Source organism: Populus alba, chromosome 11, assembly GCF_005239225.2.
Source record: "Populus alba chromosome 11, ASM523922v2, whole genome shotgun sequence".
NCBI lineage: Eukaryota > Viridiplantae > Streptophyta > Magnoliopsida > Malpighiales > Salicaceae > Populus > Populus alba.
The window spans coordinates 18920891-18935644 of record NC_133294.1 but is presented as its reverse complement, the minus strand read 5'-3'; the positions used below and the strand labels follow the sequence as shown (position 1 = coordinate 18935644).

The following is a 14754-nucleotide window of genomic DNA, read 5'->3' as shown; positions in this document are numbered from 1 at the left end:
TTAAAAACAAATTATTATCCTACTGGAAAACAAGTGGGATTGGAACGATTGAGAAGAAGCTGGCCTTTTCTGTAATGTCAATGCTAGAACATATAGAATTCAAAAAAAAAAAAAATTTAAAAAAATTATTGGAAGATAATATGCATACATGAGCATCGTAGATATCTTCAAGATGTGAAATCTAGAGTAATAGAGATTTAATGGGCCACTGAAGCCCAAACTAGTTTGTGGGCCGGAGCTTCACATAGTCTAAGTTCTAGACTTGGAGTTTGCTTCTGGGGATGTTGTAAGGCTATATCCCACTTCTATGAAACAAGCATAACAAGCCCATACTAAGAAAAAACAAAAAACCACTGGGGACAAAGTTTAATTACAAGTAAAAAAATAAACTAAGAAAAAAATCATTTTCATTATTAAGAAAAAAAAAACTTAAAATGCATGGAAAATTCATTGTGAATCTAAACATAAATTACTATTCACCACAATAGTATAATTACTTAATAAAATTCATTATTAAGAAAAAAAATTTAAAATTCGTTCGAAAAATTTATATATGTATAGTGTCTTTGAAAATTATAAAGTTGAATTAAAGAATAATTTTATGAAAAATAATTCATAGTGATAATTAAGAAAAATAGAAAGAAAAGGAAACAAAATAAACAAAAATAAAAAACAAAAAACTCACTATTAGATTATGTAAAAATATTTAGTTTGACCCCTAAAGTTTCTATTTAAGCATTTATTTGGTCCTTAAAGTTTCTTAGTCTTATATTTTAGCCATAAACTTTATTTTTATCACATTTTGTCTCCTAAATTTTCTAATAGGAGAGAAAACATAGCTATAAAATAAACGAGAAAAAAAGAGGTTGGTCAATAATATTCTAACCATGAAAAGGTTAATATTGGTATCATGAGGGATATCTCGTGAACCGAGCATAAAAAAAAATACAACTCATTACTTAGTTTTATGATAACTAAAAAACTTAACTAGTAGTTAGAGTTCTAGATAAAGAACTAGATATGTAATAAAAAAAAAATATAATTACCATACTCATCTTACCTAAGATAATTTGCATGTTACTTGTTTTTTATGACATAAAATACCTAAATAGAGGTAATATTGACATGTTTCTTACACATGATAAAGAGATGGGTGGTTGTTGTCGATGATGTGACTCATTTTAATGATCAATAAAGCAAGTAGATGGTAGGATCGAGTGCACCATCTCTTTGTTAACCTTGTTGTACTAGCTATGTAGATAATTGATGTCTGAAGTGAGAGTTAGAGCCTTTAGAAGTTTTGATTTCTCTCTCCGCTAGTTTGTTATCGTACAAGGTAGGTGCAATTGTGTTTTGTCAATGATCAAATGAGAGATGACTGGAGCGGAGGTGTTGGCTAATGAGGATGTTATCATCATTACTCTTGTTGAATTCCAACGGTGGTGAAGTGGAGGGAGGCTACTGGTTTTTCTTTTTGTTTTGGTATTTTTTTTGAAAACATTTATATTACTTTTTATCTTTTTTTTTTTTTTTATCTATTGATTTTTTTAAGGTGTTTTCTCTCTTTGTTTTCTCTTTACTTGGAGTTTTTGTCTCTTCGATTTCTCCTATTAGTGTTTTTTCTCTCTCTAGTTTTCTCTTGTGATGTTTTTTTATCCATCCTTTTTTGTGTATCTATCTTGTATATTTATAAGCTCTTCTTTGTTTATTCTTCCACCTATTTTTATCATGTATCCCCTTGATTTTTGTCTCTCAATCTCTCAATCTCTCAATCTCCTCTCTTCTTTATACTAATTTTGGTGGAAAGGTATTTAAATAATTATATTAATTTTGGTTCCTTTTTTTCTTTGATAATCACTTCCCTCCTTAATTTTTTATTTTTTACCTTATTTTGATTTTCCTCAATTTTTTTTTAATTTTCAAAATACGCTAGGAAAAGGGTGAAAAACAAGTTACAACAATTGTTGCCAATAGATTTGTTTTGAATAGTGAAGTTTCATAAAGCTGGTTTGGAACTCTTATATTCTAAAAAAAAATAAATCAAGATTCGAAAGGGTTTTTTTATTCGATCTATTTTTAAAATTTTACATGGGTTATTGGGTTTTTAATGTGGGTGTTGTTAGGTGAAAACGAGTTGGAAAATGGAGTTTTTGGGTCTAAAAACTCATATCCTGAATTGTAGATCATCAAAAATGATTAAAAAGTCCAACCAGATGACAACACGTTTTCCATTGTATTAAAACAAATCAGATACATGACATGTCTTCTGCTTGTTTTAAAAAGAAAAAGGGGGCTAGGCTCACGAGCCTAACATTGTAGGCACATGAGTAATTCTAATCTTATGATTCAGGTTATGAGTTTAGGAGGTTAATCAAGTGGGTTTGGACCTTTTTTTATCCTCAATTTCATCCTGCAGCATTTAATTGGTTAGTAATTAGGCTACATTTTTTTTTCTTATAGGGTTATCTAGGTCTTATTATTGGGATTATAGATTTGAAAGGTTAACTGTAGTGGACTTTGATTTTTTTTTTCCTAGGTCTTTTTTTTTTAAATTATATTTTTTCTCTCAATTACATCCTCCAATATTTAGTTTGTTAGGAATTGAGCTTTTTAATTAATTTATTTTATGTGATTGTTCCGATTTTATTACCTAGATGGTGAGTTTAATAGATTAATCCAAGTTAATTTTTGTTGTTTTATAAATTGAATTTTCTTTTAATTTTATCATTTAACACTAAGGTTGTTTTGAAATTGAACTTTTTTTTTAATTGCTTCTATGAGATTTTTTTCTTCTTATAACTTAAGTCATGAGTTTGACAGGTTTACCAGGGTTGACTCAAGCTCTTCTTTTTTTCTTTTAATTGTCTTTTTATTCTTCAACCGAAAATTGATTAGAAATTAACTTTTATAATTTGGTTTAACTTACTTTTTATATGTTTTTTAATATTCTTTATGGATCAAGCTTCACAATCTCATAACAAAAATAACAGATTTTGTAGGTTAATTATGAATAGTTTAAGCCTATCTAATATGTTATTATCCCAATAAAAAAAATATAATCTCATATATTAAAATTTGAGTTTGTAATTATTTTTATTTTATTATTAAAACATGTTAGTAATGCGTTGATATGTTTTTTACATCATTATTTTTTTTAATTCAATTAGCAGATACACTGCAGGCCGAGCATCTAGCATCATTTTAATATAAATAACTCACAAGACTGGGTGGATCATTATGGTCCGCTTCCAAAAAAAAAAAAAAAAAAGGTCTTTGAGAAGTGTAAATCATGAAATCCTCGGGGTCGTGGCCCATGGAGATATGACGTGCAAGCCATAACCCTGCCCAAAAACCGCTCTCTTTTGAGTAAAGTTCCGCAATTCATTAACTTGAAGACACCATTTTCATTGCTTCAAATATATTAAAAGACAAACCAAAAGCCTCTGTGAAGGTTCGAGCAGAGCAGTATTCACTTCTAAAATTAGAAAAATAAATGTTCATGAAGCAACAGATTTCGGAGGAAAAATTAAATTAATCCTAACACGCTGCTTCTAAGATTGAAACTTAGAACAAATGCTGCATGTGCCAATTAATTTACCAGGATAAAGTCCACTTGCCGTATAATTCTAAAAATATAAATTCTGATTAGGTTTTTTTTTCTTTTAAATGTTACTTAGTTTCAAGTTTTACAAACATGAGAACTATTTAAAACTTATATAATTATTAATTTAGAATTCATAGAATTAGTTGAAATATACATAAGCTGCTAGACACCCATATTAATTATAAAAAAAAAAAACTATGATGTAAAATTCTATACACAACCAGAACATAAGAGATTAGAGTGGGAATTGAAAAGGGTCGTCTGAAGTTGAGTGGCTTGGTCATTCCAAAATTGAAAAAATGAAACAGAAAGAGGTTGAAAAAATTCGAACACAGGAATTGTTAGAGGAAGAAGGACAAGAACTCCCCTGGAAAGCAGCAGAAGCGTTTCAGATGAATGACACAGAAACGGTTATGCTTACACCATTAACATCAGGCGTGCCTTTGAAGAGACGGCGTCGGGAATTTAAGTAAATATAGAAACAAAAACTCTGTCGGCGAAATTCTGGTTAAATGCCAAATTTTTAAAACCAAAGCTCGGTTTCTATTTCTTACAAGGGAAGCTCAATCTGCCCTTCCCTCCCTTGACTATCCACTCAATCTTCTCTTTTAAAAGCTGCAATGCCTCGCAGCCTGTTCATACAAGCCAAAAGAATTTATTGCAGAAGAGAAAAGGAATTGCTAGCTATGGATATGAAGGTAGACTCTCATCATGATTCATTGAACGCCGATGAAGAAAAACTCCCTCTCCTGAGGGGAGTGGCGACGCCAAATGAGGATTCGAACTTGGTGCAGAAAGCGATTAGTCAGACATTCAAGAGCACAGCCCACCTGGCCAATCTTCTACCTACTGGAACTGTTCTTGCTTTCCAGCTTTTATCGCCCATATTTTCGAATCAGGGAACTGCTAGTAATGACTCGGTTGCTCGGTCCATGACTGCAGGACTTGTTGTCCTCTGTGGGTTGTCTTGTTTCCTGTCAAGCTTCTCCGATAGCTTCAGGGACAAGAAAGGAAATGTGTGTTATGGTCTTGCGACATTCCGAGGCTTGTGGGTCATTGATGGGTCGGCAACCATTCCACCAGAAGTTGCTGCAAATTACCGGCTCCGGTTTATAGATTTCATGCATGCCCTCATGTCGATACTGGTGTTTGCAGCTATTGCCTTGTTTGATCAGAATGTGGTGGATTGCTTCTATCCATCACCATCGACCGAGGCTCAGGAGGTCCTCACGGCGTTGCCTGTCGGGATCGGTGCCCTTTGTAGCATGTTGTTCATTGTTTTTCCCACCAAGCGCCATGGAATTGGCTTCCCCCTTTCTGCTAATTAACAACACTTGATATACCAGTGAAAATATCCTTCTCCCAAATTTAATAGCGCTGCTAATTCATTTGCATATCTTGACCTCTCCCTGTTTTATTCTGCAAGTTAATTTTCTTAGTCAGTTCATGCTCTTCAGATCACTGAAGGTGCTGAACTTGATCTTTCATGGTGTCATAGCTCGAACAAACATCCACATCCAACTCAGCTCCTGAAACTCCTGGATTTTCTTGGCTGGGGGCATGGTTCAAAAAATTATCCCGTGCAAATAAATAACACAAATAGAAAAATTCATCTAAGGTTGAAAAATCATTGAAAAAATTTCAGCAAATGATTTGGAAAGTGGAAATTGAGTTTCTCACGAGTTCAAGTATCATGAACACTCATATTTAAGTAGAACGTCAAGAAATCACATCTACTTACAACCATGCCATTGTATTTGATCCGTGAACCATTCAAGGATTGGATTTCGCAAAGTTCAGATAATCCAATGCTTAAATAGAAGTTCTTCAGACACCTATCCAAATATCTAAAAAGACAAGAAACATAAAAACTAGCCATTAAATGTGTCCTTGGTTTTAAAGCTTGGCTGAAACGCCCTCAACCAAATTTCAAAAATACTCAAGAGCAAGGGAGCTAGGAACTTTTTTTATCCTGGATTACAAATAAATAAACATAAAAATATCCATCATTGATCAGGCCTTTTGTCCGAATCACTTCACTAATAATTCATGAAAATTTTGCGCATTATGAATCGAAGGAGCTCATAATACCAATGGAGTTTCAAACGTGGCAAAAGATGTGATAAGTGCGTGAAATAATCATGAAGTTTGAATGAATTTATTTATTTAATTTTATTAACATGGTCAGGCCAACTCACGTGTACCTCGACTAATCTCACGGATCCTGAAGTTAACAAACATGTAAATCTTCAGTAGTTTTGATTGGGACTCTAACAAACCTAGAGCCTCCAATTAGGCTACATTCTTCAATGGTTGATTGAGTATTTACTTGCTCTATAAGATGGGGCTAAAGAGTAGAGAGCGTTTTGGGAACACGGTGCAAACCGCTTCTCCTAAAATTTAATTTTTTTTTTGCTAAAAAATTTTTTTAGTATGTTTTGGATCATTTTGACGCATTGATTTCAAAAATAACTTTTTAAAAAAAATATAATATTTTGATACATTTCGGTATGAAAAACACTTTAAAAAGCAATATCACATTTTCAAACTTATTTTTTTTAATTTTATTTTTTAAAATTAAAATTTTTAGTGTTTTCTTATGAATCAAATACATATAAATTTATATAAAATGGGTTCTTTTTTCCGGAATAGAAAATTTATTCAATTAAGAAGAGAAATGGGATTGCCAAAGGCTAAGAAGTGAAAAGGTACGAGGCTAATAAGAAATAATGCAAACGGGACTTATTTACATATACGAATTTGGAAAAAAGATAAATAAAAAGGCTATACTTATAAGATGGAACATTACGTTTTTTTAGGATTTATTTTTTAACCTGGGCTACAGCCCACCTCAGTCTTCTATGCTCCTCCGCCCCTCTTAAGGGGACATCTCTATTCTTTTGAAATGGATGAAATGAGAAAGCAAAATCCATTAACTTTATGAGTGTCTTGACTGGTTTGAGAATCGAGATCATAATAATCAAGATATTAATCCTTTCCTTCACAAGCAACCATGGTTTTAATGATGATTCTTCTTCTTAACATCAAAGAAGAAGTAACAAAATGCAATATTGAGATTATGATGCAAAAGTTGATATTCCTTAAAGTGGTATTTCTAGTAATATTTATCAAAAGAGACAGACTTTTGATCAGATATATTCAAAAGAAATTTTAGAAACAAGTAAGTGATGTTAAAGCTGTTTTTTTTATATATAATTCTAGATCATTTATGGATTGGAATAAACCATTGAAATTTTGATGAGGATGAGGAAGATAATATTGAAGGAAAAGATTTTGATGCAGAAATCTCAATCTAGGATGAACATGAATTTGCAAAAAAAGTTCATGTTACATCAGTTGAGCAGCACGTTGCAGAGATAGTTCTAAAAGTGGGTTTTAATACAGAAAATCATGGAGGATGTGCTAACATGTGGTTAATAAGAATTATAAAATTAATGGGGTTAAAATTGATATTTTTTTACAAGAAAATAGTGAACCTGCCAAAGTTTTAAACAACATTCCAGAAACAATTTTATTAGTTTAGAATATAATAAAGCTGATAGAGTTAGGAGAGTTGAGTTGTTCTTTCATGATAATTCAAGGAACATCTATGACACGAAAAGTAATGTAAAAGATATTAAAGGACTCCAGTGCAAGGTTGCATAAGGGATTATGAAAGTGCTTTAATTGGACATCCACAAAATTAAAGAAAAAACTATTTAAACTTGAGGATGAGTTTTTTTCAATTAGGAGAACATGACCCAAAAGTGTCCTCTAATGTTGTGCTTCTTCATTTTGGCAAAAATAACTTTAGACTTAATTAAATTATTTTAATTAGATAAATATTAACTTAGCACATATTTTTAACTTTTTACAAACACAAATGAAAACTTAGAAAGCTTAAAAAATAAAATAAACCGTTTTTTGATTTTTAAATATATCAAATGAATTGAATCCATATATTATAGATTTATTTTTTCATGCAAATTTAGGTCTATAAAATGATAGTAAACATCATCAAATTTAGACCATTTAAAGTGTTACAAAAAGTTGAATCAAATATTTTATCATAAAATAAAAACATTGATATTAGCTTTATTTTTAACATAAAAAGATCTAGTTACATATACAAGGCAACAAATTATTCTTTCAACCCCTACCTTATTACCCTCATCATTGGCATAATATATATATATATATATATATATATATATATATATATATATATATTAATTTATTTTAAATAAATAAGTTGTTTTTACCAAGAATTATGAGTGTCAACGAATATAATTCATGAGCAAGAGAACTGTTTTTATATTGTACTTGAATTACTAAAATTATATCGTAGTTGATTGATCTTGATCTCTAGAAGTATTATCAAAGTCATCTTGAACAATACTGGTCAAGTTTTTTCCAGCTCTGAGAAAGATGATGGAAATATTATACCCAAAACACAATTCATAAACGTATATGGTCCAAAACTATAGAAAATAAGTCAACATGTCACTTTTTGGTTGGAAAAGTGAGCACTTCCAAACTTACTGACTTCTATTTAGTTGGGTTTTGATTAGATCGATTTTGTCGTGACTATATTTATGTAATTTTTTATATATGGAGAACTTTTGATGAATTAAAAGAATTTGCGAACAATTTTTTCCCCTCTTTCTCTTCTCCTTCTCGTTTTCTCTTCATTTTCTTTTCTTTTTCACTTCAATTTCCTTTTCAACCTGAATCAATAAACCTCGCATTTGAGAATGATGCTGCTGAAAATTAGCATTTCATGCACTAAAGACATCACCATGCATACAGAAAGTGGATCTGTGATTTAAACTACCAGGAAGACGTGGGAACTGTGCTAGCAAAGAAAGGATTTACAACATGAGAAAGTTTTACATGGTTAGAAAAGAAAACTAGCACCGAGTAGTTAAATCCTCATCCAGATTTACAAGGAGATGCAGAACCGATTTTCTGATTAGCCCAACCTCAAGAACAACTACACCAAAGTCTTAGTTCCAAACTAGTCAGGTCGGCTATGTGGATCCTTTTGTTCCATGCAACAAGATTATAAACCAAATCTGCCTAACTGTCAAGATAGTTTGAATCATCATCTCAACCACTACCAGCTCAAAAGCTTCCCGTGCCTTTCTTCTATCCCAAGGCCAAATCCACCAACCACAGCACCCTGTGTTGCCTTGTCAGGAACACATCCGTCAACCAGCACCTCATAGAAAATGGGGAACCCACTTTCTCTCTCTGCATGTCTGTGTGCATATGAGGACAACTTTTAAAGATTAAATTCATAATGGACAAAAAGTTTCTCCAATAATTGTTAATAGAAAGTCTCCTTCAAGAATTTCGGTTAGAATAACTTTTCCCAATTTCAGTTTCTGTTTTTACAAGGCATCAAAATCAACTTTTCCTTGTTTCACCCACACTGAAGTTCAACTTCTTCCTCTGCATATAATTGATGCAGTTCCTCAAAAAAGACTTGTAACGTGAGCCAGAAGCTGAAATGAAGCACAGTGTAGCCAGAATCCAAAGGTGCCAGGTCATGGAGATTAGAGGAGTGGCTGAGAACTCCCAGAATCATAATGAGAAAAAACTCCCCCTAGTTGGAGGTACATCTGCTGTTGAAACAGAGCAAAAGACCTAGAAACACAAAGCTCTTACCAAGACATTTCAAAGCACTGGCCATTGCCAATTATTTACCTACAGGAACAGTTCTTGCTTTTCAGCTCCTGTCGCCCTTAATCACAAAGCAAGGTAACTGCAGCTCAGAAGGCTAGTACTTGATTGCCACACTTCTATCCATCTGCGGATTGTCGTGTTTTCTATCATGCTTCACTGATAGCTTTAGGGAAACGGCTGTCATGGGTTTGCTGCATATCGCGGTTTGTGGATTATTGATGCATCAGAAAACATTCCATCTGAATTTGAGCAAAAAATATCAGCTAAAGTTTGTTGAATTTTTGCATGCCTTTATGTCAGTGCTTTCATTTGCAGCAGATGCACCATGCGACATGTTAGAGTTGGTGTTGTTTGCAGTGTGTTGTTTGTAGCATTTCCCTCTAAGCGTCGTGGAATTGGCTTTTCCCACTCAGCTAACTAGCACATTATGTCTGTTCAGGGTATTAATCTCCGCCAGCTTCACAAAGTGGCACCAATTGGCAATTTGAACGTCTTCATCATTTATCTACTTTATTCACTTTGAATTAGGAATTATCATGTCGTTCCCTGCAATTCAACCATTATGCGGTCAGATGCAGCAAATTCATGAACTTAAATGTTTTGATCATGAATTTGTTGATTTTAATAGGAGATCAGGATGCAGTATGGACATCATAAAAGTCTTCAACCTACAGAAAGTCTAAAACGAGAGACATTGTAACCAGTAATATAGGGTTCAGAGGCAAGCCACTTAAGAACCAAGCCAGAATGGCAAAAGTTTGCACTGGGAAAGAAAATGCAAATCCAATGGAACATCAGATTCAGAAAGTTTTTTCTTTTCTCATTTTGGTACAAAGAGAATAGAAACAAAACAATGAATCCTCAGGTGCACAATGCCAGCACCATCATTAACCAATAATCTTCTCAAACCTGGATGAGATTCCCAATCCATACAATGAAGCGTTTGCAACGCACCAAGCTTAAGCTAAAAAGTCAGCCACATAATTTCCTTCATGAAGAGTATGTTGAGTATTCAAAACAAGTGGATTGCAGGAGGAAGGGGATGGGTAAGAACATGGGCGAATTACAAAGCATCCTTTTCGTTCAACAACAGATACAGAATTAAGTTTGTTGCTCAATCGTAATTACAAAATGCAGTGAATATAAACAATGGATATGTACATCTGACAAGAAGAAAGTGATCAACCATGAGATAATGCATGTCCAATGAGAAAGGAAATTATTTGGGGTCTTTGAAAAGAACAGACAAGCATTGACATTACAACGAATTACAAGACATGTGCTCATGAAAAAAGTTATGGTGAGCTTTTATTATAATATAAAACAAGAAGTAAAAAGTTAAAGCTCAGAAACCGATTAAGCTATCCATTTTCTAAGTTAACTTGGACAAAACATGGTGTATACCCATCCATGAACCTGTTGTTCTTGAAATTTTACTAGACACCACGTAGCAGTGATTTTTACGGCTGTGTAACAAAATAGTGCTCATAACTCTACAGCACATACTAGAAAATTAGAAATCATGTGGAAGGTCCCTTTCAAGCTTGCTCTTGTCTTAAAACTACATCTATGCATCTGTAATCACTATCAATCTTCTTATCTGCTAACAAGAGTTCTACAATGCAAGAAAGGCTTGCGTGTCTATAGATGTCGGGACATAGAAAAGCAATTAGAGAGAAAGAAAATATGCCCAATGCCCTGTAAATACGAAAAACCAGCAAATAAGCATAATGATTGAGGATAAACAAGTTGAAGTGTGATAAACCTTGCAGTTGGGAATGATGCCACTAACAGTTGGTATTTCTTATGTTAATGGCATCACCATGTATAGAGTGAGGGAATCTATGGTTTAAACCAGCTGAGAAAATATGGAAACTTTGTTTTTGAAGGAAGGAACAACAACATGAGAGTTTTCTGTGATTGGAACAAGACTAGGGCCAAGTGTGCTTACTAATTCATAAATCTTCGTTATGATTTTCTATACATGCTCAACAAATTCATTCATTAGTTCAACCACTATCGACTCAAAAGCTTCCCGGACTTTTCTTCTATCCCAAAATCCACCAACCACAGCACTCCATATTCCATGGTCAGGAACACATCCATCGAGCACCATCTCATCAAAAATGCGAGCAGCTTTATGCAAGTCCCCTTTCTTGCAGAAACATTTCACAAGAGAATCAAAGGTCCCAGCATCAACTGAGATGCCCCTAGTACGCATACCTAAGTACAACTGAAAGGCTCTATCCAGGTTGCCGTTTGTACAAAGGCCTTGGACTACCATATTATTAAGCTTAACATGAAGGCTCCATGTTACTCGGTTTGGTGAGATCTGCCCTAGAACCATCTCATCAAGGTAGGTTGCAGCCTCCTGGAACTTGCGAATATTGCAGAACCCATTTATAATTTTTCCATAGAGCCCTGCATCTGGTTTCAATCCCTGAAGCTTCATCATGTCAAGAGTCTCCACAGCTTCAGCAAGTTTTCCTTCTTTACAGAGCCCATTAATTAACGTGCTATATGTTACCATATTAGGCTTGTGGCGCTTCCTGACCATCATCTCTAGTAGCTCCATGGCTTCCAAAGAACCCCCATCCTTGCAAAGACCATCCATTAAAGAACTATAGGTAAACACATTTGGCTCAATGGCTTTTATCTTCATCTCATCAAACATTCCCATGGCTTCATCCACGTTACCAGCCTGGCACAAGCCATGTATCAAACAAGAGTACGTGACAACGGACGGTGAACATCCCTTTGTCTCCATCTCTTTAAACAACTCCTTGGCTTCAAAAGTCTTACCCAACTTACACAAACCATTAATTAGTGTACCATACGTATACGAATCCGGATCACACCCGCGTTTTGGCATCTCACGAAATATCTCAAAAGCAGCATCAATCGTTCCACTATTCTTACAAAGGGCTTTAATCAAAACATTAAGCGAAACAACACTCTGTCGAACACCCATTTCCCTCATATACTTATAAAAACTCATCGCAACCTTTAATTGATTCTCTTCAACAAGAATAGCAAATACACTGATGTAAGACTTGTCAGTGGGTTTGCACCCAAAGTCATTCATTTTATGAAAAACCCTGATGGCATCTAATGGCAAATGAACCCGGCCATAGCCTCTGCAAATTGAAAGGAATATCTCCTCAGTAATTCTGCACTTCTCTTCCTTCATTCTATTAAGCATTTCCTCTGCGGGTCTAAACTCATTCGCGGAGACTAATTTAGAGATCATGACGCCAAACGTCGTGTGATCATGCCTAAAACCATTGCTGTATTCCGCGCTTGCGGAATCAAATATGATTTTAGCTTTGCGTAAGTCCCTTTCTGCTCTGAGTAGTTGCTCAACTTTAGAAGGGGTGATTTGTTTTGACCATTTAAGCAATGTTTTCACGCCCATCGCTGCTAGTTCACTTTTCACTTTCTTTTTAGCGTTTTATCAAACAGGTGGTGTGCAGGTAAGAAGTGTTGGAAAATAGCGTGAATTCTTGGAATACAAAAGTATTTTTAGCAGGTTTTTAGAGAAACCTGCAAATGGCCTCTTAAGACGAAAGGTTGGAAGGAGGGAAATGGAAAACAATTTTATGATTCTGTTTCTGTGCTTGGGAAATGCAAGAGAGGTTCTTTGGTCTGCGTGAATTTTGATTTTGAGTTAATGGGTAATTTTAGGCTGCGTTCTATTTGAACCCAATGCATTCATAGCCCATATCTACTTGGGCTTTAGGCACTTCTTGGACTCTGGCAGAATTTTTTTTAACGGACAAAATTTTATAGAATGAAGACAAAAATGTACTCTTACAAAAGAAAAGTTTTGATTGGGTGATAATAATTATTTTTTAAAAATATATTGAAATAATTTTTTAAATTTTTTTTAATATTAATATATCAAAAAAATCTAAAAAAATTAAAAAAACTAATTTGAAGTAAAAATAAAAATTTTAATTTCTTGCTAAAAATATTTTTAAAATATAAAAATAAATATTATCTGGAAACTGAAGTTGGACATTACAGGCAATTTGAAGACAACCTTGAATTGAAATCTAAGGCATTCTACGTTAGTATAGTGTTTTTCAAATATGCATAGTTTGAGTTGAAAAGCCTACTAATTACGTAAAAGATTTGTTAATTGTAAAAGAATATGGGTTCATTTGTGATTAAAAAAAAAATAAAAAAATATTAGTAGTTTGATTACAAAAGCATTATAACCACTTTGCTAACATGAATTTTTTTTTTTTCTCTTTACACGAACATTTGATTGGTCGGGTGTCATAACTCAGCATTGCTGAAAAATCTAGAACTAATGCAGAATCTTTTCTTCTCACGGTATCACATCCTCGTAGACGCCAGAAATCTAGCCATGAAAAGTTTGAATAGGTAGCAAGAAAAAACGACTAGTCTCGAGTCTTGAGTTCCACGTACTTTATTAGTTTTTAACAGAAACCACATTAACAAAAGCTTAAAATCTTTAGCAAAACACTGTTCACTAATCAGTATAACGATGGTTTTATGCTTTCCATAAAAAAAAATATTTGAACTCGTTGGGTAGGGTAGTGCGTTCTTTGCACAAGACTTACTAATTATTATTAAATTACTTGGGGCTAGGTCGGTCTTTTTTTGTATTTTTAAAGTATAGTGAAACAATTAAAATGTTGTTAAAAACAAAAAATAAAAATAAATTAAAATAGGTCATCAGGGACACTTTTGTATTTTAACAGTGGTTTTATATATATAGTCAAGTTAGCTAAGAAACAAATTGATATTTTTAAAAATAAAAAAATATAATTATAAAACAAAAAGTGATTGAAGCATGTATCGCTTCGTAGCTGCTATAATTTAGCTTCTATCGTGTTGTTGAAAGCGTCGCGATGTCTAGCTTTGCTTTTGGGATGGCGTGTGTGGCAAGTGATTATATAGTTCGTTGTCGATTGTCTTTTTTTTTCTTCTTCTCCTCCTATTTATTTCTCTTTCTCCCCTCAAAAATCATGTTAACTATGCAAAATTTTAGAGTTGTCTTTATGAGATTTCAAGTTTGGTTCTTATACTTTTGATTTTTAATTTTCTGTTCTTGATTTTTTTGTAAAATTTAATTTTTTTATTCAGTTACATTCTTCATTCCCAATTTATGATATATTATTTTTCTAATCTAGTTCTCATTTTTTTTTAGTGTTATATTATTACTTTTAGGTCTTTTGGTTAAAATTGATTTTTCTTTTGAATTTCACCCTCTAATAAAAAAATTATTATTATTTATTATTTCAATTTTGATTCTTATTTTTTTTACTTTTGGGTCATTTGTTAATTTGATTTTTCTTTTCAATTTCACCCCTCCATCAAAAATCAAAATTTGTTTATTTTCATTTTGATCTTCATTATCTTAATTGCTATTTTTTTTATCCTTTAATTTAATTTTTTAGGAATTGTGCTTCTTGGTTTTTCTAGATATAGTG

General features: G+C 33.0%; 2 protein-coding genes across 2 annotated transcripts; one reads left to right on the top strand and one right to left on the bottom strand.

The window, feature by feature from the left end:
* Positions 1 to 4226: 4226 nt before the first annotated feature.
* On the top strand, positions 4227 to 4998 carry LOC118031387 (protein DMP4-like). The gene has a single exon (XM_035035776.2). The coding sequence runs from the start codon at positions 4291 to 4293 to the stop codon at positions 4930 to 4932; it is 642 nt and encodes a 213-aa protein (XP_034891667.2). The 5' UTR covers positions 4227 to 4290; the 3' UTR covers positions 4933 to 4998.
* Positions 4999 to 8307: 3309 nt separating this feature from the next.
* On the bottom strand, positions 8308 to 12967 carry LOC118031529 (pentatricopeptide repeat-containing protein At5g46100). The gene is made up of 2 exons (XM_035035960.2): positions 11244 to 12967; positions 8308 to 9838 (listed from the first exon to the last, which is right to left on the bottom strand). Exon 1 carries the CDS (start codon positions 12705 to 12707, stop codon positions 11271 to 11273), a length of 1437 nt encoding a protein of 478 aa, XP_034891851.1. The 5' UTR covers positions 12708 to 12967; the 3' UTR covers positions 8308 to 9838; positions 11244 to 11270.
* Between the last annotated feature and the right edge of the window lie 1787 nt (positions 12968 to 14754).

What these genes read in the sequence shown, in the direction of transcription:
- LOC118031529 (XM_035035960.2), bottom strand. Translation starts at nt 12,707, where the DNA reads ATGGGCGTGAAAACATTGCTTAAATGGTCAAAACAAATCACCCCTTCT.
- LOC118031387 (XM_035035776.2), top strand. Translation starts at nt 4,291, where the DNA reads ATGGATATGAAGGTAGACTCTCATCATGATTCATTGAACGCCGATGAA.